Source organism: Pseudophryne corroboree, chromosome 7 (assembly GCF_028390025.1).
Source record: "Pseudophryne corroboree isolate aPseCor3 chromosome 7, aPseCor3.hap2, whole genome shotgun sequence".
Taxonomy (NCBI): domain Eukaryota; kingdom Metazoa; phylum Chordata; class Amphibia; order Anura; family Myobatrachidae; genus Pseudophryne; species Pseudophryne corroboree.
This window is the reverse complement of record NC_086450.1, coordinates 9,632,615-9,656,169: the sequence shown is the minus strand read 5'-3', so window position 1 is coordinate 9,656,169 and position 23,555 is coordinate 9,632,615. Positions and strand designations below refer to the sequence as shown.

General features: G+C 45.5%; 1 protein-coding gene across 4 annotated transcripts; it reads right to left on the bottom strand.

Annotated features, from left to right (window-relative positions):
* Nucleotides 1-12,814: 12,814 nt before the first annotated feature.
* Nucleotides 12,815-17,019, bottom strand: LOC134943243 (gamma-crystallin 1). Of its 4 annotated transcripts, none has more exons than XM_063932191.1 (4): nt 17,011-17,019; nt 16,269-16,511; nt 15,767-15,769; nt 12,815-13,090 (listed from the first exon to the last, which is right to left on the bottom strand). In XM_063932191.1, exons 1-4 carry the CDS (start codon nt 17,017-17,019, stop codon nt 12,815-12,817), a joined length of 531 nt encoding a protein of 176 aa, XP_063788261.1. The 4 variants fall into 4 exon arrangements, with proteins under 4 accessions (XP_063788261.1, XP_063788263.1, XP_063788262.1 ...); XM_063932193.1 differs by lacking the exon at nt 15,767-15,769 and adding an exon at nt 15,393-15,406 and having other exon boundaries at nt 12,815-13,073; XM_063932192.1 differs by lacking the exon at nt 15,767-15,769.
* Nucleotides 17,020-23,555: the final 6,536 nt, after the last annotated feature.

Sequence of the window (23,555 nt, the reverse complement as noted above, 5' to 3'; positions counted from 1 at the left end):
AACTGAACCCCCCCGAACTTCACCCATTTTACACGGGTCCGAGGCATACTCGGATTCTCCCGTATGGCTCGGTTAATCCGAGCGCGCCCGAACGTCATCATCCCGCTGTCGGATTCTCGCGAGAATCGGATTCTATATAAGAAGCTGCGCGTCGCCGCCATTTTCACTCGTGCATTGGAAATGTTAGGGAGAGGACGTGGCTGGCGTCCTATCCGTTTATTAATGTTGCTGCAAATATTTGTGCTTATTGCTTAATTGTGGGGACTGGGGAGCAGCTGTATTATATAGGAGGAGGAGTACAGTGCAGAGTTTTGCTGACCAGTGACCACCAGTATTATACGTTGTCTGCCCGAAAAACGCTCCATATCTGTGCTCAGTGTGCTGCATATATCTGTGCTCACACTGCTTTATTGTGGGGACTGGGGACCAGCAGTATTATATAGGAGGAGTACAGTGCAGAGTTTTGTTGACCAGTGACCACCAGTATTATACGTTGTCTGCCCGAAAAACGCTCCATATCTGTGCTCAGTGTGCTGCATATATCTGTGCTCACACTGCTTTATTGTGGGGACTGGGGACCAGCAGTATTATATCGGAGGAGTACAGTGCAGAGTTTTGCTGATAGTGACCACCAGTATATATAGCAGTACGGTACGGAAGGCCACTGCTCTACCTACCTCTGTGTCGTCAAGTATACTATCCATCTAGATTCTATACCTGTGGTGCATTTTAGTTTTGCAGTTTGCTGACAGTGACCACAAGTATATATAGCAGTATGGTCCGGAAGGCCACTGCTCCACCTACCTCTGTGTCGTCAAGTATACTATCCATCTAGTTTCTATACCTGTGGTGCATTTTAGTTTTGCAGTTTGCTGACAGTGACCACCAGTATATATAGCAGTACGGTACGGAAGGCCACTGCTCTACCTACCTCTGTGTCGTCAAGTATACTATCCATCTAGATTCTATACCTGTGGTGCATTTTAGTTTTGCAGTTTGCTGACAGTGACCACCAGTATATATAGCAGTACCGTACGGAAGGCCACTGCTCTACCTACCTCTGTGTCGTCAAGTATACTATCCATCTAGATTCTATACCTGTGGTGCATTTTAGTTTTGCAGTTTGCTGACAGTGACCACCAGTATATATAGCAGTATGGTACGGAAAGCCACTGCTCTACCTACCTCTGTGTCGTCAAGTATACTATCCATCCATGCCTGTGGTGCATTTCAGTTGTGCGCAGTATATATAGTAGTAGGCCATTGCTATTGATACTGGCATATAATACCACACATTAAAAAATGGAGAACAAAAATGTGGAGGTTAAAATAGGGAAAGATCTAGATCCACTTCCACCTCGTGCTGAAGCTGCTGCCACTAGTCATGGCCGAGACGATGAAATGCCATCAACGTCGTCTGCCAAGGCCGATGCCCAATGTCATAGTAGAGAGCATGTAAAATACAAAAAACAAAAGTTCAGTAAAATGACCCAAAAATAAAAATTGAAAGCGTCTGATGAGAAGCGTAAACTTGGCAATATGCCATTTACGACACGGAGTGGCAAGGAACGGCTGAGGCCCTGGCCTATGTTCATGGCTAGTGGTTCAGCTTCACATGAGGATGGAAGCACTCATCCTCTTGCTAGAAAACTGCAGTGCCACTCCTAGATGGGCCAGGTGTTTGTGTCGGTCACTTGGGTCGCTTAGCTAAGTCACACAGCTACCTCATTGCGCCTCTTTTTTTCTTTGCATCATGTGCTGTTTGGGGAGTATTTTTTTCAAGTGCCATCCTGTCTGACACTGCAGTGCCACTCCTAGATGGGCCAGGTGTTTGTGTCGGCCACTTGGGTCGCTTAGCTTAGTCACACAGCTACCTCATTGTGCCTCTTTTTTTCTTTGCATCATGTGCTATTTGGGGACTATTTTTTTGAAGTGCCATCTTGTCTGACACTGTAGTGCCACTCCTAAATGGGCCAGGTGTTTGTGTCGGCCACTTGGGTCGCTTAGCTTAGTCACACAGCTACCTCATTGCGCCTCTTTTTTTCTCTGCATCATGTGCTGTTTGGGGAATATTTTTTTGAAGTGCCATCCTGTCTGACACTGCAGTGCCACTCCTAGATGGGCCAGGTGTTTGTGTCGGCCACTTGTGTCGCTTAGCTTAGTCACGTAGCGACCTCGGTGCGCCTCTTTTTTTCTTTGCATCATGTGCTGTTTGGGGACTATTTTTTTGAAGTGCCAACTTGTCTGACACTGCATGCCACTCCTAGATGGGCCAGGTGTTTGTGTCAGCCACTTGGGACGCTTAGTTTAGTCACACAGCTACCTCATTGCGCCTCTTTTTTCTCTGCATCATGTGCTGTTTGGGGACTATTTTTTAAATCTGTCATCCTGTCGGGACACTGCAGTGCCACTCCTAGATAGGCCAGCTGTTTGTGTCGGCCACTTGGGTCGCTTAGCTTAGTCATCCAGCGACCTCGGTGCAAATTTTAGGATTAAAAATAATATTGTGAGGTGTGAGGTGTTCAGAATAGACTGGAAATGAGTGTAAATTATGGTTATTGAGGTTAATAATACTATGGGATCAAAATGACCCCCAAATTCTATGATTTAAGCTGTTTTTGAGGGTTTTTTGTAAAAAAACACCCGAATCCAAAACACACCCGAATCCGACAAAAAATTTTCAGGGAGGTTTTGGCAAAACGCGTCCGAATCCAAAACACGGCCGCGGAACCGAATCCAAAACCAAAACACAAAACTCGAAAAATTTCCGGTGCACATCTCTAGTTCTAAGGCCAGATTAAAAAGGAGGGGAGAGAGGGAGCATCCCTGTCTAGTTCCTCTTTCGAGGATGAAAGGAGGAGAACAGATATTATTGACCATCACTTGCGCCGTAGGGGCAGTATAAAGGGAGTTGACAAGACCACAAAACCTCTCCCCGAAATGTTGATGGCGTAGGACCCGATCGAGGTGAGGCCAGGTGATCCTGTCAAAGGCCTTCTCCGCGTCTAGGTTAATCAGAATGTTGTCTACTAAGTTATGGGAGCGAGAGTGAGTAATAGCGGCCAGAGCTGCCCTGATGCCTTTTACAGATTGCCTGTTTCTGAGGAAGCCCAACTGAGCTGGTGATATGATGCGGGATAGACAAGATTGTAGACGGGTGGCCATGAGTTTTGTTAAGATTTTAAAATCCTGATTCAAGAGTGATATTGGTCTGTAGGAGCCGGGAAGGTAGGGGTCTTTGCCAGGTTTTGCTATGACAATGATTTTACCCTCATTGAACCTAATAGGGGTTAGTTTGGAAGAAAGAATGTGATTGTAAAGGGACGTGAGAGTAGGGGCCAATTCATCACGCATCATTTTGTCAAATTCTGCGCTATAGCCGTCGGTGCCAGGACTTTTGTTATTAGGCAAACTTTTAATTGTGTCTATGACCTCCTCAATGGTAATTGGGCTGTCTAGCAGGTCTCTTTCTTCCTGAGAGAGAGTCGGGAGATCAGCGGATTCTAGAAAAGAATGGTTAGCAGCGGGGTCGTCTGGGCCCTTAGTGTACAAGAAACGGTAGAAGCGCATAAATTCGGTGCAAATAGAGTCGGGGTCTGAAACTAATTTACCGGAGATGTCAATGGTGTTAATTCAAGTGCGGGACTTGGGGCCCTTCATCAAATTGGCTAATAATCTGCCCGATTTATTGCCCCATCTGTGAAACTTATTCCTTTGATAGTCATAGGAGAGTTGAGCCTGTTCAGGGAGGAAAGTGTCATATATGAGTTTTGCTGAGAGATATGCCTCTTTACAAGCTGGGGTATCAAGTTGTTTGTATCTCCGATACGAGTAGGTAAGTGACGCACTCAGAGTCTGCAGCTGCAAAGAGAATTTCTTCTTTTTTGCGTGAGTATAGGACATGACATGTCCTCGAAGGACCGCCTTAGCAGCACCCCAAAATACAGGGGAGTCTAGCGTTTGGTCACTATTGTCTAGAGTGTAATTAAGCCAGGATTGTTTGAGGTGAAGAAGAAAGTCAGCAGAGTGGCGGACATATGCTGGAAAACGCCAGCATGGGGGGCTACGAGGAGACAGGGTCATACGAATATCTATGGATATAGGGGCATGATCGGAGATAATGATGTCTGCAATAGACGTATGTGTAACCTTGGGGAAGAGAGATGTGGAAGTGAAGATGTAATCAATGCGGGAGTGGGAGGAGTGGGGATGAGAGTAAAATGAAAAGTCTTTCTGGGTTGGGTGAAAGATGCGCCAAGGGTCAAGTAAGTCAAGTTGTGTGCAAAAAGAAGACAATAGTTGAGAGGTGGAAAGAGAGATTGAGGTACTTACCCGAGATCTGTCCATGGATGGGTCGAATACCAAGTTGAAATCGCCACCCACAACCAAGTTTTGGCCGCCCCACTGTAGGAGCGTCGACAGGAGAGCTGCAAAGAAAGAGTCAGGGGAGACTTTTGGAGCATATATATTAAGGAGGGTATACATGGTACCATCGATTAATGCGTCAAGTAAAATGAATCTAGCTTCAGGGTCAATGTGGGTCCTACTGATCGAGTGCTGTAAGCTAGCATGGAAAATGATGGCTACTCCCCGGGATTTGGTATGATATGGGGCCGATATGCATTCCCCTATCCATGGAGCCCCTAAGGAGTTCCGAGGGGTCATCTAGCCAGTGTGTTTCTTGAGGAACGTATGAGGAGCCATGCGTTTTAAATGAGAGACTCCTTTCTTTCTCTTAACGGGGTGATTAAGCCCCTCTACAATCCAGAGGGAATTGCCCCACAGTGTCAGATCCACAATGACAGATATACATTGCCCCACAGTGCCAGATACATATTGCCCCACAGTGCCAGCCAGATACAATGCCCCACAGTGCCAGATACACAGTGCCCCACAGTGCCAGATATACATTGCCCCACAGTGCCAGATACATATTTCCCCACAGTGTCAGATCCACAGTGACAGATACAGTGCCCCACAGTTCCAGATACATATTGCCCTACAGTGCCAGGTGAGAGGCAGGGCCGTGCGCCGTGAAAACGGCGCAGCCGGAGGTCCGGTGGGCAGCTGTAAAATCGAGGCCCCGGCTTTGAGGCCTAGTGTAGGCCGCAGTCCGCGGGAGCTGTTCTGATGCTCCCCGACTCCACAGCTTCAGGCTTGTGACAGTAGAAGAGGCAGGGGGGAATATAGAAGGGAGGGTAGGGGCAAGTTGGCAAGTTTGGGTGGGTTAGGAGGGAGAAAAGGTGTTATTAGAGCAGGAGCTACAGAGAGCTGCGACTGCTCTCCTCAGATGTTAAGCCACGCCAGGGCATCATGCCCACCCGCCCCCGTCCCGCTGCAATGTGAGGGGAGGAGAGCGCAGCGTCTCTCCTGCCCCTCAATGTGCTCACTGTGTGTCTGGTCTCCGGCGGCATTAGCCAATCAGAGCTTGTGGACCGGCTCCTGATTGGCTGCCGGTCCGCAAGCTCTGATTGGCTAACGAACTGGCGCCACATTTAAGATAGCCACCGCTGGAGACTGGACTACATGAAGCGTTGAGGGGCAGGAGAAGCGCTGCGCTCTCCTCCCCTCACATAGCAGAGGGCAGCGGTGACGGGATCCTGACTGAAGTAAGCAGCGTCTGCGGCTTCGGGGGGGGGGGGGTCTTGTATCTGGCACTGTGGGGCATTGTATCTGGCACTGTGGGGCAATGTAACTGGCAATGTGGGACATTGTATCTGGCACTGTGGGGCATTGTAACTGGCACTGTGGGGCATTGTATCTGGCACTGTGGGGCATTGTAACTGGCACTGTGGGGCATTGTATCTGGCACTGTGGGGCATTGTAACTGGCACTGTGGGGCATTGTAACTGGCACTATGGGGCATTGTATCTGGCACTGCAGGGCATTGTAACTGGCACTGTGGGGCATTGTAACTGGCACTGTGGGGCATTGTATCTGGCACTGTGGGGCAATATGTATCTGGCACTGTGGGGCAATATGTATCTGGCACTGTGGGGCAATATGTATCTGGCACTGTGGGGCATTGTATATGGCACTGTTGGGCATTGTAACTGGCACTGTGGGGCAATATGTATCTGGCACTGTGGGGCACTGTATCTGGCATAGTGATGTGCACCGGAAATTTTTCGGGTTTTGTGTTTTGGTTTTGTGTTCGGTTCCACGGCCGTGTTTTGGGTTCGAACGCGTTTTGGCAAAACCTCACCGAAATTTTTTTGTTGGCTTCGGGTGTGTTTTGGATTCGGGTGTTTTTTTTCAAAAAACCCTAAAAAAACAGCTTAAATCATAGAATTTGGGGGTCATTTTGATCCCATAGTATTATTAACCTCAATAACCATAATTTCCACTCATTTTCAGTCTATTCTGAACACCTCACACCTCACAATATTATTTTTAGTCCTAAAATTTGCACCGAGGTAGCTGTGTGACTAAGCTAAGCGACCCAAGTGGCCGACACAAACACCTGGCCCATCTAGGAGTGTCACGGCAGTGTCACGCAGGATGGCCCTTCAAAAAAATACTCCCCAAACAGCACATGACGCAAAGAAAAAAAGAGGCGCAATGAGGTAGCTGTGTGACTAAGATAAGCGACCCAAGTGGCCGACACAAACACCTGGCCCATCTAGGAGTGGCACTGCAGTGTCACGCAGGATGGCCCTTCAAAAAAATACTCCCCAAACAGCACATGACTCAAAGAAAAAAAGAGGCGCAATGAGGTAGCTGTGTGACTAAGATAAGCGACACAAGTGGCCGACACAAACACCTGGCCCATCTAGGAGTGGCACTGCAGTGTCACGCAGGGTGGCCCTTCAAAAAAATACTCCCCAAACAGCACATGACGCAAAGAAAAATGAAAGAAAAAAGAGGTGCAAGATGGAATTTTCCTTGGGCCCTCCCACCCACCCTTATGTTGTCTAAACAGGACATGCACACTTTAACGAACCCATCATTTCAGCGACAGGGTCTGCCACACGACTGTGACTGAAATGACTGGTTGGTTTGGGCCCCCACCATCATCATCGTCCGATTCATCACCCCTTTCACTGTGTACATCCCCCTCCTCACAGATTATTAATTCGTCCCCACTGGAATCCACCATCTCAGGTCCCCGTGTACTTTCTGGAGGCAATTGCTGGTGAATGTCTCCACGGAGGAATTGATTATAATTCATTTTAATGAACATCATCTTCTCCACATTTTCTGGAAGTAACCTCGTACGCCGATTGCTGACAAGGTGAGCGGCGGCACTAAACACTCTTTCGGAGTACACACTGGAGGGAGGGCAACTTAGGTAGAATAAAGCCAGTTTGTGCAAGGGCCTCCAAATTGCCTCTTTTTCCTGCCAGTATACGTACGGACTGTCTGACGTGCCTACTTGGATGCGGTCACTCATATAATCCTCCACCATTCTTTCAATGGTGAGAGAATCATATGCAGTGACAGTAGACGACATGTCAGTAATCGTTGGCAGGTCCTTCAGTCCGGACCAGATGTCAGCACTCGCTTTAGACTGCCCTGCATCACCGCCAGCGGGTGGGCTCGGAATTCGTAGCCTTTTCCTCGCACCCCCAGTTGCGGGAGAATGTGAAGGAGGAGATGTTGATGGGTCACGTTCCGCTTGACTTGACAATTTTCTCACCAGCAGGTCTTTGAACCTCTGCAGACTTGTGTCTGCCGGAAAGAGAGAAACAACGTAGGTTTTAAATCTAGGATCGAGCACGGTGGCCAAAATGTAGTGCTCTGATTTCAACAGATTGACCACCAGTGAATCCTGGTTAAGCGAATGAAGGGCTCCATCCACAAGTCCCACATGCCTAGCGGAATCGCTCTGTTTTAGCTCCTCCTTCAATGCCTCCAGCTTCTTCTGCAAAAGCCTGATGAGAGGAATGACCTGACTCAGGCTGGCAGTGTCTGAACTGACTTCACGTGTGGCAAGTTCAAAAGGTTGCAGAACCTTGCACAACGTTGAAATCATTCTCCACTGCGCTTGAGTCAGGTGCATACTGCATTCCACCTCCTTTGCCTATATCGTGGCCAGATGTATATGCTTGAATGGCCTTTTGCTGCTCCTCCATCCTCTGAAGCATATAGAGGGTTGAATTCCACCTCGTTACCACCTCTTGCTTCAGATGATGGCAGGGCAGGTTCAGGTGTTTTTGGTGATGCTCCAGTCTTCTGTACGTGGTGCCTGTACGCCGAAAGTGGCCCGCAATTCTTCTGGCCACCGACAGCATCTCTTGCACGCCCCTGTCGTTTTTTAAATAATTCTGCACCACCAAATTCAAGGTATGTGCAAAACATGGGACGTGCTGGAATTTGCCCAGATGTAATGCACGCACAATATTGCTGGCGTTGTCCGATGCCACAAATCCCCAGGAGAGTCCAATTGGGGTAAGCCATTCTGCGATGATCTTCCTCAGTTGCCGTAAGAAGTTTTCAGCTGTGTGCGTATTCTGGAAAGCGGTGATACAAAGCGTAGCCTGCCTAGGAATGAGTTGGCGTTTGCGAGATGCTGCTACTGGTGCCGCCGCTGCTGTTCTTGCAGCGGGAGGCAATACATCTACCCAGTGGGCTGTCACAGTCATGTAGTCCTGAGTCTGCCCTGCTCCACTTGTCCACATGTCCGTGGTTAAGTGGACATTGGGTACAACTGCATTTTTTAGGACACTGGTGACTCTTTTTCTGAGGTCTGTGTACATTTTCGGTATCGCCTGCCTAGAGAAATGGAACCTAGATAGTATTTGGTACCGGGGACACAGTACCTCAATCAAGTCTCTAGTTGGCTCTGAATTAACGATGGATACCGGAACCACGTTTCTCACCGCCCAGGCTGCCAAGGCCTCAGTTATCCGCTTTGCAGCAGGATGACTGCTGTGATATTTCATCTCCCTCGCAAAGGACTGTTGGACAGTCAATTGCTTACTGGAAGTAGTAAAAGTGGTCTTCCGACTTCCCCTCTGGGATGCCGATCGACTCCCAGCAGCAACAACAGCAGCGCCAGCAGCAGTAGGCGTTACACTCAAGGATGCATCGGAGGAATCCCAGGCAGGAGAGGACTCGTCAGACTTGCCAGTGACATGGCCTGCAGGACTATTGGCTTTCCTGGGTAAGGAGGAAATTGACACTGAGGGAGTTGGTGGTGTGGTTTGCAGGAGCTTGGTTACAAGAGGAAGGGATTTAGTGGTCAGTGGACTGCTTCCGCTGTCACCCAAAGTTTTTGATCTTGTCACTGACTTATGATGAATGCTCTGCAGGTGACGTATAAGGGAGGATGTTCCGAGGTGGTTAACGTCCTTACCCCTACTTATTACAGCTTGACAAAGGCAACACATGGCTTGACACCTGTTGTCCGCATTTCTGTTGAAATAATTCCACACCGAAGAGCTGATTTTTTTTGTATTTTGACCAGGCATGTCAATGGCCATATTCGTCCCACGGACAACAGGTGTCTCCCCGGGTGCCTGACTTAAACAAACCACCTCACCATCAGAATCCTCCTTGTCAATTTCCTCCCCAGCGCCAGCAACACCCATATCCTCATCCTGGTGTACTTCAACAGTGACATCTTCAATTTGACTATCAGGAACTGGACTGCGGGTGCTCCTTCCAGCACTTGCAGGGGGCGTGCAAATGGTGGAAGGTGCAAGCTCTTCCCGTACAGTGTTGGGAAGGTCAGGCATCGCAACCGACACAATTGGACTCTCCTTGGGGATTTGTGATTTCGAAGAACGCACAGTTCTTTGCTGTGCTTTTGCCAGCTTAAGTCTTTTCTTTTTTCTAGCGAGAGGATGAGTGCTTCCATCCTCATGTGAAGCTGAACCACTAGCCATGAACATAGGCTAGGGCCTCAGCCGTTCCTTGCCACTCCGTGTCGTAAATGGCATATTGGCAAGTTTACGCTTCTCCTCAGACGCTTTTAATTTTGATTTTTGGGTCATTTTTTTACTGATCTTTTGTGTTTTGGATTTTACATGCTCTGTACTATGACATTGGGCATCGGCCTTGGCAGACGACGTTGATGGCATTTCATCGTCTCGGCCATGACTAGTGGCAGCAGCTTCAGCACGAGGTGGAAGTGGATCTTGATCTTTCCCTATTTTTTTGACCTCCACATTTTTGTTCTCCATATTTTAATGCGCACAACTAAAAGGCACCACAGGTATACAATGTAGATGGATGGATAGTATACTTTATGTATGATGATGAGTGACTGAAGACACAGAGGTAGGTACAGCAGTGGCCTACCGTACTGCTATATACAGTATAATGGACCTGGTGGACACTGTCAGCAGACTGCGTTTATAGTATAAAGAAAAAAAGACACCACAGGTATACAATGTAGATGGATGGATAGTATACTTTATGTATGACGACGAGTGACTGAAGACACAGAGGTAGGTACAGCAGTGGCCTACCGTACTGCTATATACAGTATAATGGACCTGGTGGACACTGTCAGCAGACTGCGTTTATAGTATAAAGAAAAAAAGGCACCACAGGTCTACAATGTAGATGGATGGATAGTATACTTTATGTATGATGACGAGTGACTGAAGACACAGAGGTAGGTACAGCAGTGGCCTACCGTACTGCTATATACAGTATAATGGACCTGGTGGACACTGTCAGCAGACTGCGTTTATAGTATAAAGAAAAAAAGACACCACAGGTATACAATGTAGATGGATGGATAGTATACTTTATGTATGACGACGAGTGACTGAAGACACAGAGGTAGGTACAGCAGTGGCCTACCGTACTGCTATATACAGTATAATAAACCTGGTGGACACTGTCAGCAGACTGCATTTATACTTATAGTATAAAGAAAAAAAGACACCACAGGAGTGTTTTTCAGGCAGACAAACGTATACTGGTGGTCACTGTCAGCAAAACTGTGCACTGTACTCCTGCTATAGCTGCTCCCCAGTCTCCCCCACAATTAAGCAGTGTGAGCACTCAGCACAGTCAGATATATCATGCAGCACACAGAGGCTGAGCACAGATATGGTATGGAGCGTTTTTTTCAGGCAGAGAACGGATAAAAAAAAACTAGCAAAACTCTGCACTGTACTCCTCCTAACAGCTGCTCCCCAATCCTCCCCACAATAAGCTAAGCAATCAGATCAACTGTGTAGTATATAACTAGTATATAAACGGAGAGGACGCCAGCCACGTCCTCTCCCTATCAATCTCAATGCACATGTGAAAATGGCGGCGACGCGCGGCTGCTTATATAGAATCCGAATCTCGCGAGAATCCGACAGCGGGATGATGACGTTCGGGCGCGCTCGGGTTAGCCGAGCCATAAGGGAGAATCCGAGTATGGCTCGGACCCGCGTAAAAAGGGTGAAGTTCGGGGGGGTTCGGTTTCTCGGAAACCGAACCCGCTCATCACTAATCTGGCACTGTGGATCTGACACTGTGGGGCAATGTATATCTGGCACTGTGGGGCAATGTATATCTGGCACTGTGGGGCACTGTGTATCTGGCACTGTGGGGCATTGTATCTAGCACTGTGGGGCAATATGTATCTGGCACTGTGGGGCAATGTATATCTGGCACTGTGGGGAACTGTGTATCTGGCACTGTGGGGCACTGTGTATCTGGCACTGTGGGGCAATGTGTATCTGTCATTGTGGATCTGACAATGTGGGGAACTGTGTTTCTGGCACTGTGGGGCACTGTGTATCTGGCACTGTGGGGCACTGTGTATCTGGCACTGTGGGGCAATTGTGAATCTGGCACTGTGTAAAAAGGGGACTCTGCATGCGTACTGTGCAAAAATTGAATGAAGGTGTGCTGAGAGACGACACAAGGGGTAGGTGATAGTGTGCTGAGTCACTCTTCGTCTTGCCCTGGGCTCTGAAAACCCTAGTTACGTCTCTGGTCTCGTACATGAAAACTTTACTTTCTACATCTTCCAAGGGAAATATAACCTGATCTCTCAGTAATAGCCAGTAAAGCCACCTAGGTAGTCATGTGATGGCAGAGGAAGGAAAGAGAGACACGCAATTGTTCTGTCAAATGTTGTTGCAATAATCCTCTGTTTCCCTACTGACATGAGTGCTGGCTTTCCTTATGCTGCTGTATCTGGTAGTTACAGTTGGTGCAGGGAGTGTGGCTAAATGTATGGGGAAGCGGCTATTCCCCATGGTGATCGTTAAAGATTTCCTGTAATACTGTGTAGAGCGTAATCCCTGATCATTCCATTATCAGACTATTAGAGCCAAATTCAGCATCGGTTGTAGATGTGTGAAAAATCGCACCCCTGCAACCCTTTACTCTGACATGCGGGGGGATGCTCAGCACAGGGCGTGTCTGCTCCGCATGCCGTGTCCTGCCCCTCCCCCCTCCCGCAAGCATTGCTTGATGGCGATGTTTAGGGTTGCCCTCCGCCTACACAGCCTAGCTGAGAAGGCAGATGGCTACCCACCATGTTTAGGCTTGCAGCGGCTGTGACCCACCCCAGAAATGGTCCAGACCCGACATCATTCCATGCTGAATCGGGCCATTCGTGTCTTACTGTGGGAATTTGCCCTTAATATTATTAACTTATTATGATCTTTAACCATGTACTGTATTTTTTATCTGTTGATTTCTTATAAGCAGTCTGTAGTACAAGAGCATGTGGTACCTTATCCTTAATGTTTATTCTTCTTTACTTAGCTTTTTATTATTTTCACATGATTCAAGGCCCACCTATACTTTCAACCAATAACATATTAACAACACCTTTTTGTATTTTTTTGTTATACTTTATTATTATTATTATTTAGTTTATTGATTAACATACATTTTATGCTAAATGTTTTCAAAATAATTCCTGAACTCTTCTGAAAGAGCCAATTCTAGGGGTGACGGCTCCCCACTCGGTGTACCGCCGGTACTCTGCGGGTCTCAGGTAGTACTGACGTCCCCTGTAGTTTGGCTGCTCGTAGAAGATCCAGTGTCCCTCAAGAACATTGCAGGAGTTGATATCATGGTAATTAAATTCTTCATGGACTTGTGGACAGTCTTCTGAGAACTCCATCATCTGGCCTCTGAATTCTTCCCTCTCATAGATCCTGAGCCTGAAGGTTCCACGATGCTGGGAAAAAAATGGCAAAAATATTGTTAGTAAAGTTATGATTCGTTGTCTAATTTCTTCATTCGAAAGCGCTTATATAGTATATAATGTACTGGTAAATAAAGGGACATGGTGCCTGCCAAGTCCCCTCAGCCATTCCATCCCGGCAACCAATCTGCCCATTCCACTCCCTCCTCCTGCCATCCCATTCATCCCCATTCCCAGTCTTTGGGGGTCATTCCGAGTTGATCGTAGCTGTGCTAAATTTAGCACAGCTACGATCATTCACACTGGCATGCGGGGGGACGCCCAGCACAGGGCTAGTCCGCCCCGCATGTCAGTGCCGCCCCCCCCCCCCCACAGAAGTGCAAAGGCATCGCACAGCGGCGATGCCTTTGCACTTCAAGAGTAGCTCCCGACCAGCGCATCTTTAGCGTGCTGGCCGGGAGCTATTCGTCGCTTTCCAGGCTGCAGCGGCTGCGCGTGATGTCACGCAGCTGCCGTGGCCTGCCCCCCCAATGGTCCGGCCACACCTGCGTTGGCCGGACCGTGCCCCCAAAACGGCGGCTTCATGCCATCGTCCAGCCCCTTCCCGCCCAGCGACCGCCTCTGCCTTAGAGGCGATCGCTAGGCAACGACGGCTGGCATGTGCCGGCGCACTGCAGTGCCGGCGCATGCGCTGTTCCAACCCGATCGCTGCACTGCGAGAAACTGCAGTGAGTGATTGGGTCGGATTGACTCCCTTTGTCTCTGTCGATACGCACATGCACGTTTCACCCAATGTGCAGGGATCACGGGCCACAGCCATGATCAGGACATTATGCAAATATGTGTGATGACCTCATTTAGATCAGGTTGCAATTTTATCATAATATACTGTACATACATAACTGCAGCAAAGTTATTAGACTGAAGCAATAGATATGCAATTTTATTGTCACTATAATTTAAAAAATATGCAGAAGTGAAATTACATTGTGATTTTCGAAGACGGAAAAAAAAATCATTAAAAATCTAAACTACCCATCACAGAAGAAAATAAACTATTTTGCGATCAGCTGGCACAACATGTGAGACACCTATAACCTTTTTAGAGGGCAGTAAGGAGACTAAGGATTAGCAATTATCTTATTTGATTTTAATAAGCTTCTCCAAGTGAAAATGTCCTCCAACTTGGGCAGAGATTTGCTAATGGTTCTCAAATTCTTTATTATTTATTAGCAGTTTCTTATATAGCGCAACATATTCTGTTGCACTTTACAATTAGAACAACAGTAATAGAACAAAACTGGGCAAAAACAGACAGACATAGAGGTAGGAGGGCCCTGCTCACAAGTTTACAATCTATAGGGAAATAGGCATTGATACACAAGGATAGATGCTACTGTACCTATTGCATAATGGTCCACCAGATTGCTAGGTTCTTAATGGGTTGTATGATATGATCACCCAGCAATGTTGGAAGACAAAATGTGAGGTTATGTGTACTGTACAGAGAGGATGTGATTAGATAAGATTAGATAAGGAAGCATTGAAGGTTATGTGGGTGCGTCTGGAATTTGATAGGCTTGTCTGAAGAGGTGAGTTTTCAGGGAACGTTTAAAGGTTTGAAGACTAGAGGTGAGTCTTATTGTGCGTGGGAGTGCATTCCACAGAGTGGGTGAAGCATGAATAAAGTCCTGTAATTTTGAGTGGTGAACAAGTAATACGTATGGATGAGAGACGCAGATCTTGTGCAGAGCGGAGAGGTCTAGTAGGGACTGAGATATTTTGAGATGAGCGAGGAGATGTATTATGGTGCAGTTTGGTTAATAGCCTTTAACCACTCTGACTATAGATTCACAGTCAGAACGAGTGGACTTCCTGTACCGCACTGGTCAAAAAACTCGTGGTTACACAACGATAAAACTTGTAAGAGTCACCTTGGCAAACCTAATGTCTTCTTAAGAAGAAAGGCATTGATGAGCCTTCCCAACTTCAAATGAAATGTGTGAAGACCACGATATATCATCAATTCAACTCCTAAAAACTTAAATCCACTGACCATCTCTATCTCCCTGCAATTCAAGAGTAATGACTGAGGGGTATTTTTCTTAGATTTCTTGAAAATCTATCACTACCTCTTTCGTTTTCTTACCATTTAAAGATATATATTTAGTCTCCCCCCACTTAACAAGAAGCTCCACCTCTAACTTCATCCCCACCAGTAAATCAGCCCAACTACTATACTGTCATCTGCAAATTGTACTATTGTACTAGACGCTGAGCGTGAAATGCTATCAGACATACAGTATACAAAGAATATAAAACGGGGCATAAAAACACACTGCTGATGGTCTCCTGTGTTTAATATACTGTAAGCTCAGACAAAAGTGAGGTATCTATCTTGACCGACTGCAGACAATCCAAAAATCTAGCAGCCAGTTACACGGGGTCCCACTGTATCTGATCTTCTGAAACCTGCCAATTAAACAGTGGATATGGTGGTACTGAAGGCAGAGCTAGATGACTTTAAAGATAACTGTATTGGAGGTCCATTAGAACAGCATCCTCAGTTGATCTACAATTGATCTATATGATGCCGCTCTTACGGTGTCACAAGATCATTCTCTCAAAACTCTTAATAAATGACTACGGGGTCTATTTACTAAGTCAGAGATAAAGTACCAGCCAATCAGCTCCTAACTGCCATGCCACAGGCTGTGCTTAAAAAAATCACAGTTAGAAGCTAGTTGGCTAGTCATTTATCTCCGTCCAAGGCTTAGTATATAGAACTCTAAGTGAAAACAATGGAATTATAATCATTTAAACTAGATAATCTTTTTAATTTAAAAACAACTAGGAAGAATACACTTGAGTTTATGAAAGATTAAAAAATTGTAGAAAAAATACCCGATATCTGGCCAGGGCATTCGTGCAAAATACAGATGGAGCCCTGCACATCTATCCCTCTAATAGGAGTAATTGAGCCAGTGCTGTTGGACTTAATCCCCTGCTGTAATGACTTAATCCCCTGATGTATTGTTTTCTCCGAATTGTATTGCATCTGAGAACAATAGATGAACGGCTTATGCTAATAATCCTTGGTGCACCTAGGTGCAGCAGAGAAGGCTAGATGAATGAGGCTCCATCTGTACATATAGTTAAAACTTTTATTGATATGCTATTTATTGTCAGGTTAGATCAACAGAATGAATACCTGGGGAATGATGCGGCAGGACCTGATGGAGTCATTGAACCCCAGCCACTGCTGGAAGTCAGGGTACTCCCCCCTCCTCAGGAAGTACTGGTGCCCGCTGTAGTTGGCGCGTTCGTACAGCATCCAGTTCCCATTCTCCACGCGGATGGAGTTGCAGCGGTTGAAGTACGAGTGCAGGTCGGAACAGTCAGAGCTGCTCTCGTAGGAGCGGCCCTGGAAGTTCTTGTCCTCGTAGAAGATGATCTGAAATGACCAGACACTCATGTATTCAGCAATAAAAGAACTGACTACGTTAGAGATAAAACAAAAATGAGTGAAATGTGGAAATAAAAAATATTGGAGAGCGGAGACGTTAATCAAGAAAATTCCAGATAAAATAAAACTGTTGGCATTTTTCCTTTTTTTGTGTGTGCTTGTCCTGTGTATGTTATTATAACTATAAAGAGGTGACCACAGAGAGTTAATCATGTTACTGTAAATGTTAATTACACTGATTAAGGCATTGGACCATTAACACTTAGTAATTAGTCATGTTCTTCTGGCACAAGAGACATCTGTACCATGCCTCAAAATTATGTATTTTCATTTTAACGTTTTATATGCAGATACCTCTATATATTACCTTTCTGCTTAATATGAAGATTGTCAGCATACACATATCAGCATACTTACACGGAAATGTCATATTTATTGTATCAATTTTAAATCATAATAAAAAAATAAAAATAAATCCATCTTTTACCTTGCCCATTTTCCTGGAGTTTTTGTGCTAAAGCCTCGGTACTGTGGAATGAGACGCACAGCTGCCCTTATATACTGTGCCCATTGCTGGATGTGCACTGCTAAAACAATAAGAATCTCGCTTAGTACAAACAATCTATAGTATTTCTATTTTCACTCTATACTGAGGCCGAGAACGTTCAGTCTCTGTTACCCCTCTCTGTCAACGTTTAGCTGTCATGGGCCCACGGTTAGTTGCTGGTGTCAGTAAATAAATAATCAGCACTTTTAGGTGCACATGACAGTGTATCGTTCCCCTCCAAAATACAGTCGGAAAGTGAAGAGAATGTACATAAAAGTCAATTCAGTGTAACAGTCAATATCACAATAATTTATGCTGATTGAATTACAGCTATAACAATGCAATTTTATTGAATGAATAGAATGATTTTTCTGAAATGTTATTAAACACAGTACATTGGGTGTGCAACAAAAACAACTTTATACCATGGAGGCCAATCCCGGGCCATTTTTTGCAATCCCGGGATTTGGGATTGAAAAACTACTGTATCAATCCAAGGATTCCCAGGATACACAGGATTGGGTTGATGGTTTTAAAATTAATTAAATTATTCAATGTTGTAACCCCACCCCACCCCACCCAGCCTAGCCCACACAACATCTCAGCGTCCCCTGCATTTAACTTACTGAGGATGGTGAGATGTGGGTGGTCCGGGCGACATGCTGTGCAATGGATGGATAAAGGTGGGGCCATGGATATAGCTTATCTAGACTTTAGTAAGGCTTTTGACACTGTTCCACATCGCAGACTGCTAAATAAACTTGGAAGTTTGGGACTGGATACTGGGATTATTGAATGGATAAGATCTTGGTTGAAGGATAGAAAACAGAGAGTTGTGGTAAATGGAGTGCATTCACAGGAGGGAAATGTTACCAGTGGAGTACCCCAGGGATCTGTACTTGGACCAGTGCTTTTTAATATCTTCATTGGTGACATTGCAAATGGCATTAAAGGGAAAGTATGCCTTTCTGCAGATGACACAAATGTATGCAACAGGGTAGACACACCAGGTGGGGTAAAACAAATGATTGAGGATCTAGGTAGATTAGAGGAATGGTCAAGAGTGTGGCAATTACAGTTTAATGCCAAAAAATGCAAAATCATGCACTTGGGTCTCAAAAATCCAAAGGCTAAATATAGTATTAATGGGACCTTACTGGAAACTACTGAGGAGGAAAGGGATCTAGAGTCACTATTTCAGGTGACATAAAGGATAAATATAGTATTAATGGCACCATACTGGAAACTACTGAGGAGGAAAGGGATCTAGGAGTCACTATTTCGGGTGACATAAAGGATAAATATAGTATTAATGGCACTATACTGGGAACTACTGAGGAGGAAAGGGATCTAGGAGTCACTATCTCAGGTAACATAAAGGATAAATATAGTATTAATGGCAGTATACTGGAAATTACTGAAGAGGAAAGGGATCTAGGAGTCACTATTTCAGGTGACTTAAAGGCAGGTAAGCAATGTAACAAAGCAATGAGGAAGGCTAGTCAGATGCTTGGCTGCTTTGGGAGAGGAATCAGCAGCAGAAAGAAAGAAGTAATAATTCCACTGTATAGGTCATTGGTACGGCCTAATCTAGAATACTGTGTTCAATTCTGGAGGCCATATCTTCAAAAGGATATTAATACATTAGAAACTGTAAATATATCAAGGGTTTTAACAAAGTCCAGGAGGGAAACATTCTCCAAATGAAGAGAAGCAATAGGACACGAGGACATGCACTGAGACTGGAGGGGGGAGGTGCAGGGGAAATTTGAGGAAAAATGACTCCACAGAAAGGGTAGTGGACAAGTGGAATAGCCTCCCATCAGAGGTGGTAGAGGCTAAGACAGTGGAGCAATTTAAACATGCATGGGATAGACATAAGGATATCCTTACAAAGAAATAAGTATCAAACAAGGTTAGAGAAAAAAATTATGTAAAAAAAAATAAAATAAAAAAAGGGGCCGACTAGATGGGCCAAGTGGTTCTTATCTGCCGTCAAATTCTATGTTTCTATGTAATGTGCACAGCCGGAGTCAGGGGGAGCCGGGCAGCATTGAAGCCTGCTGAAGATGCTCAATGCTGCCCGGAAACCAGGTGGTGGTATACTCCCAAAATCCTGGGATTATAAATTCCAATCCCGAGATTGAATCCTGCCCAATTTAAGGCCAAAATCCTGAGATCCCACCAATTCTGATCTCGGAATTGGCCATCCTACTTAACACTGCACAAAAGTGATTACATTTCCCCAAACGTATGTGGAGATGTCAGTGAGCATACATTTTGAAGATGGCAGTTGATGGTTTTTCTCAACAAAGTGTCTCTCTGCCGGTTTACCCAGAGAAACCAATACTAAGTGCCACTCGAACTGGTGAACGGAGGTTGGCCATCCGATCATGAAATAGCCTAATCGTCTTTCCAGTGTATAAGCAAAGACACATTAATACACAGATGATAAAATCCAAAGTACACATCGACCAGTGTCGTGTGTTGATCCTTACCCGTATACGGGTAATTTCACCAATTTCCAGTCGGGATACTTCTATATGTTGTGAAGCCAATGCAGCGATAGCATCCTGGATTTGTCTGTGGGAGCTGGTCTTCAGTATCCAAGATTACTGGGGCATCAGGACGCATTAATATTTCCCTTAAATTAGAGCCATTCATGTTTTTATTTTCATGACAAAAACTCTACATTTGGTTGGTTTCTTTTCTATAGGCAATGCCCCCATTTGATGCTGTACATAATATACTTAGAATAATTTAATAAGATATTTTTTGCTTTGTCTAAGTTGACCATATGGAAAAAGGGGAATCCAAAGTGGTTTATTATTGTATTGCACGCACAATGGGGTTCCAATGTAGAAATAGACCGTGTCTAGATAGACAGTCATTGACCCATATGGGGACAAGCAATGGGTCGACATGGTCAAAATGTTCACAGGGCTAAAAGGTCAACAGGTAAAAAGTAGAGTATGATAAAGGTCTTCAGGTACAGAAGACTGACATGACAATGGTCGACACAATTTTTTGGGGGGGTTTTCACATATTTTAAAATTTTTGCTTGATATACCATCCATGTGGACTATGACTGGGAATACTAACCTTGCCCGAAGTGTGGCGAGTGAAGCGAGGGTTTACGTTTGCAATAATTGTGGTCCTATATAATGAAACATAGAAAACGACGTCCCAAAAATGTCAAAAACTTGTTTTTACCTCTTTTGTTTCAACCATTTCATGTTGACCTTTTAACCCTGTCAACCTAATCCATGTTGACCATATGGGCGTCGACCTAATGACTGTCTACCTAGTTACTGGATTCGGTACAGCATCCCGGCGGTCGGGATGTCAGCGTTCACATGATCGACACTTGCATCATGAAATTGAAGATCCCGAAATCAGAGGGGGTAAGTATTTTTACCCTCCCCCATCCTCTACCCTAACCTTAACCCCCTGGGGGTGGTGGCTAGAGTTAGCCCCCCCCCCCCAGTGCCTTACACTAACCCCCCTTCCCCCGAGAGGATGAGAGATGTTGTTTGGTTGCTATGGGCAACCACTACAATTTATCTCTCTTCAAGGCTTGACACATCTCCCCTTAGTTATGAATGGACATGAGATCATGTACAGTATGTTGCAAAATCAATTCGGTTATGTTATGGCCAATGTAAATAGTGAAATTTACCCAGCAACCGACATTAAATTGCCTTGGTATGTACAGTATTGTCCTCAAATTTAAAGATATGTTAAGAGATATTTGTTTACATGCATGCCTGGTGTTCTATGGCATCCTTACTCCAGTTATTTATGCCTTAGGTCAGTGATTCTCAAACTGTGTATCGCAATACCTTAGTGTGTCATAAGTTAGTCCCTAGCGCAATGGCAGTGGAGTGACAAAAAACAAGGCCAGGTCCTGCAGGGCAAGGAGAGGAGACTGTGCTTTCCTGCTCTCCCCCTCCTTCAGCGCATGCTTTGGCCAATCAGCAGAGCAAGGGGAGCAGCAGAGTGTGCTTTCCTGCTTCCCCCCCTGCTCCAGGACATGCTTTGTCCAATCAGCAGAGCAAGGGGTGTGTGTGATTCTTTTCCCCGCTCCCCCCTCTCCACCCATGTTCCAGTAGATACTGTGCAGGTTTTCAAAACAAAGTCCCATGTGCCCCTTGGCTTCCTGGAGCATCACAGAGGAGCCGGGAGCAGGAAGTCAGCAGCAGCGCGGATGTCTCAGCACTATGACTTCTGTCATGAAGAGGAATCAGGAGCTGGAGCTGGTAGCCACAGACTAAGTAGAACGGTAAGGCAAAATTAAGGGCAAATAAGTTACAAGTAAACTAAACAACAATGAGTACAGAGAATGGGTGTGCATGTGTGTGTATGGGGTTGTTTGGTTTGTAAATAACTGCTGGGAGCATGTGCTTTAGGTACACTAGGGTTCATTTACATAAATTTTGAAAGCTTTAAAATTTTGTGTCATGTACAGCGGCAGCACCTACCTATTTGTAGAAGGGAGACTGCCGCTACTGTTGTGACCAGAGAGGAGAGGTGAGGAGACAGCTGGGTCCCGCCACCTACACACTGTATCTGGCATATACCGGGACCAGTGGGTGCACACATGGATCTGTACATGTGCAAAACACCGGCTACTATGGACTGCATTGGCAGCTGCCCATAGAAGCTAGACTGAGATCCACAAAAGGCCAAGAGTGGCTTCCTACAGGAAGCTTGCTCTCTACGCAGCCTGGTCTGGCAGCCCCGGAGGGAGGAAACACCTCCCAATGGGACTGTTTTGTGTGTGTAGGACTTCTAATAGGAAGTCACTGCCAGTCACAGTGAAGCCAGTGCAGTCACTAATATAAGTGCTGTGAGTCGATATGGATCATAATCAGTCAATAGAAGAGCAGGAGAAGCAACCAAGTACTAGTGCTGTGGCTGCTACCAGTCATGATGATGATACTAGTTCTTCAGCATCTACTTAAGCCGGTGCTCATGGGAATAGATGGTTTAAGAAAGAGCACATGAAATTAAAACAATGGCCCTCATTCCGAGTTGTTCGCTCGCAAGGCGATTTTAGCGGAGTTACACACGCTAAGCCGCCGCCTACTGGGAGTGAATCTTAGCTTCTTAAAATTGCGAACGATGTATTCGCAATATTGCGATTACAAACTACTTAGCAGTTTCTGAGTAGCTTCAACCTTACTCGGCATCTGCGATCAGTTCAGTGCTTGTCGTTCCTGGTTTGACGTCACAAACACACCCAGCGTTCGGCCAGACACTCCTCCGTTTCTCCAGCCACTCCCGCGTTTTTTCCGGAAACGGTAGCGTTTTTATCCACACGCCCATAAAACGCCGTGTTTCCGCCCAGTAACACCCATTTCCTGTCAATCACACTACGATCGCCGGAGCGAAGAAAAAGCCGTGAGTAAAAATACTATCTTCATAGCAAAATTACTTGGCGCAGTCGCAGTGCGAACATTGCGCATGCATACTAAGCAGAAAAACGCTGCGATGCGAAGAAAAATACCGAGCGAACGACTCGGAATGAGGGCCAATATTCCATAATGTTTTAGAGAAAAAAATCACTTCTAATAAAGGGAAAGTTTATGCTGCAAAACATAAAATTGCCAACATGGCATACACCACATGCAGTGGCAAGGAAAGACTCAGGCCTTGGCCTTTATTTATGATTGGTGGTTCTATAACTGCTGTCAGTCAGGCATCTTCTTCTGTAACCTCACATGATGATGCAACACCTTCTTACTCAGAGTTTAGAAGAGGTGTCAAATGTAAAATAGTTAAATGTGCAGAAAAAAAACACTAAGCCTGAAGAACAAACTGTGTGTTCAGAAATGTCACAAATCCCAGAGGAGAGTTTAAGGGTGTTTACATTAACTATGTGTGACTCTGACACTTCTGATACTGTACTCTTAGAGAAGCCTCCTTCCACCATTTCTGCACCCTCTGTAAATGTGGGGATGAGCAGCACAAGCATAGCTGGTGACATAGAAATTAAAGATGCCACTGTGGAAATGCAAGAGGATGAGGTGGATATTTGTGTAGCTGATGCCATTAAGGAGGATGTTGATGATGAGGATGTTGTACAGTATGTGTAAGTCAGGCACCAGTGGCATCAGTTCTTGCCTGTTGGCCATTGTCATACCTGGGCATAAATTCCACCCCATATGCGTGGATTTTTTTTTTACCCAAATCTTGACAATTGTCAAGTCATCTGTAGTGTTTGTAAAGCCAAAAAAACAACAACCCAGAAATAGGGACCTTAACCATCTAGGAACCTTCTCCCTGTTACTTCATTTGTAGTGAGTTCACACAAAGTTTTTATCAAAATCTGAAAAATATGCTAAAATAATACCATACAGTCCAGCATCAACTAGCTTCCATCTCTCATCCTTATCCCAGCACATGCAATATCAAACACTTTCATCATTAATATCCACCTTAATGATCGGAGGTAGCCTCCTGCATCCAATTTTCTAAGACTG

What these genes read in the sequence shown, in the direction of transcription:
- LOC134943243 (XM_063932190.1), bottom strand. Translation starts at nt 16,532, where the DNA reads ATGAGTGTCTGGTCATTTCAGATCATCTTCTACGAGGACAAGAACTTC. An exon ending in CCTGCCGCATCATTCCCCAG is followed by an intron (nt 13,091 to 16,268) that starts GTATTCATTCTG and finishes TTTTTTTCCCAG; the next exon opens with CATCGTGGAACCTTCAGGCT.